The sequence below is a fragment of the Electrophorus electricus genome, unplaced genomic scaffold (assembly GCF_041902795.1).
Source record: "Electrophorus electricus isolate QZ-2024a unplaced genomic scaffold, ASM4190279v1 Scaffold297, whole genome shotgun sequence".
In the NCBI taxonomy this organism is placed as follows: domain Eukaryota; kingdom Metazoa; phylum Chordata; class Actinopteri; order Gymnotiformes; family Gymnotidae; genus Electrophorus; species Electrophorus electricus.
In genome coordinates this window covers 15,001-17,500 of record NW_027658580.1, presented here as the reverse complement: position 1 = coordinate 17,500, position 2,500 = coordinate 15,001, and the positions used below count along the sequence as shown (strand labels likewise).

Here is a 2,500-nt window from a genome sequence, read left to right as displayed (position 1 = left end):
ATATCTTTGGAATGTGGGAGGAGCTCCCGGAGTAAACCTGCACCAGCACAGAGACGTGCAACTCAGCACAGGGACGTGAAACTCAGCACAGGCGGATGAAGAATGGGGTGGGAATCAAAGCTGGAGATGTGTGGCAGTGTGCCAACCACTGCCCACCATCAAATACCTCATTTATTATTACAGAGAAAACCTTAGCAATATGTTAATCAAGCCAAAATCTGTGTAGGAACACTTTAATTTAGTTATTGTAATCCAAAGTCCTTGGCCCCTCCCCCATACCTACAGTGTCCGGATACATAAAGAATTTGCAAGAGGAATCCATTACTTCATTTCCATAAAGTCAAGGGTCAACTCAAAGTCATTTTTTGAATAGTGCTTCGATAACAGGAACTTGATTTGATTATGGAAACACACTTTGATACCTGGAACACGCTTCAGTAACAGGAACACACCAGTAACAGGAACACGCTTCAGTAACAGGAACACGCTTCAATAACAGGAACACGCTTCAGTAACAGGAACCTGCTTCAGTATCAGGAACACGCTTCAATAACAGGAACACACTTTAATAACAGGAACAAGCTTCAGTAATGGGAACAGGCTTCAATAACAGGAACAGGCTTCAGTAACAGGAACACGCTTCAATAATGGGAACATGCTTCAGTATCAGGAACATGCTTCAATAACAGGAACACACTTTAATAACAGGAACATGCTTCAGTAAAAGGAACACACTTCAGTAACGGGAACACGCTTCAATAACGGGAACACACTTCAGTAACGGGAACACGCTTCAGTAACAGGACAAGCTTCAGTAAAAGGAACATGCTGAAGTAACAGGAACAAGCTTCAATAACAGGAACACGCTTCAAAAACGGGAACACGCTTCAGTAACAGGAACAAGCTTCAATAACAGGAACACGCTTCAAAAACGGGAACACGCTTCAGTAACAGGAACCTGCTTCAGTAACAGGTTTACACTTCAATAATGGGAACACGCTTCAATAACGGGAACAGGCTTCAGTAATGGGAACACACTTCAGTAACAGGAACACGCTTCCTCCCGAACAGAGAACAGGGCACAGCATCAGATATCACACACAGCAACAGTTGCCACGACAACCCTAGCTCCTGCTGTTCCGAGAGAGAGCGCTCATATCCAGAAGTGCTGTAGTTGTGGGTGAAGCAGGTGGAGCGGGTGGAGACACCACCATCGCGTTCCTGTGGTTTTCCTTCCCCAGATGTACCTACTGAACAGATCAAATATAGCATATCTATAAATTGCAAACGACATAAAAACATAGAAAAATGTTTTAGATGTTCGTCAAAGTGAATGATAATTAAGCTCCTGTAATATATTGCATGTTTAAAATGAGTCGTTTAAACAAGCTGCTCCCGTGTGGTGGCAGAGATTTTGGTATTGATTAGTGATTTATTGGAGAAGCGTGCCAAATAGAAACACTACCTTATACAACCAAAACAAGTTAAATACAATATAGTCAGTTCATTTGGCATACACTCAAAAACCTTCAAACGAAACAAATAATAAGTCTATGCCCAATTATTTACCATTCATATATTTATAATACACGTAAGAAGCGTCATACAGGTTTATAATACACGTAAGAAGCGTCATACAGGCTTATAATACACGTAAGAAGCGTCATACAGGTTTATAATACACGTAAGAAGCGTCGTACGTTTATAATACACGTAAGAAGCGTCATACAGGTTTATAATACACGTAAGAAGCGTCATACAGGTTTATAATACACGTAAGAAGCATCGTACAGGTTTATAATACACGTAAGAAGCGTCGTACATGTTTGCATTTAACACGGACACAACAGGAATTATTCTATCTCACGCAACATTGTTTACAGTTAGTACTCCATATTGCTTTGAAACATTTAGGAATTAATTTTCAACATTATTATTTTTAAACACCAAACATTTTTAAATACTTAAAAAAATTTCACCATAATCTTCTGACCAACAGATAATGTTAATTTTTGTTTTGAGCCTCTCATCTTATCAGTTGAAGTTGGTCCATTTATCAGTCATATAATAAAAAACTTTTAAATTCAATATTAAAATTAAATCACATATAACTAAATAAAAGAAAGTGAGCACAAAGGACAGAACATGCAGGGCCGTAGGCGGCCGCAGTCTGTCTATTCTCCCTCTTCATCGCTGTCCTTCATCGAGATGCCCTGCATTCCTCCTCCTCCTCCTCCTCGCACCGACGCCGTCGCCTCCTCTAGTATCAGACGTTTCTTCACCGTCTCGTACATCTTACTGTTCAGGGTGGAGTCCAGGACACCGTGCAGCCGGAAATCCTGGTACTTTTTCTGCAGAGAGAGTCGTTGGATTGAGAGAGAGATGGTGACATGACCTTTTGCATGACCTTCACGTTTAATGAATGAACATTGAGATGTATTGTTAGCCAAACTTGGTGAATTTGGGGGAGGGATGTCCAACTCCATATAGCTATGAGAAC

At 40.7% G+C, this 2,500-nt stretch overlaps 1 protein-coding gene across 1 annotated transcript in view; it reads right to left on the bottom strand.

Moving 5' to 3' along the window:
• Positions 1–330: 330 nt before the first annotated feature.
• The window catches only part of LOC145655626 (calcium-dependent secretion activator 1-like), a 17,057-nt gene continuing 14,887 nt past the window's right edge, over positions 331–2,500 (bottom strand). The window contains exon 3 of the mRNA XM_081709120.1: positions 331–2,351. Coding sequence (XP_081565246.1) covers positions 2,175–2,351 — 177 coding nt within the window. The 3' untranslated portion in view covers positions 331–2,174. The remainder of the gene's footprint in view (positions 2,352–2,500) is intronic.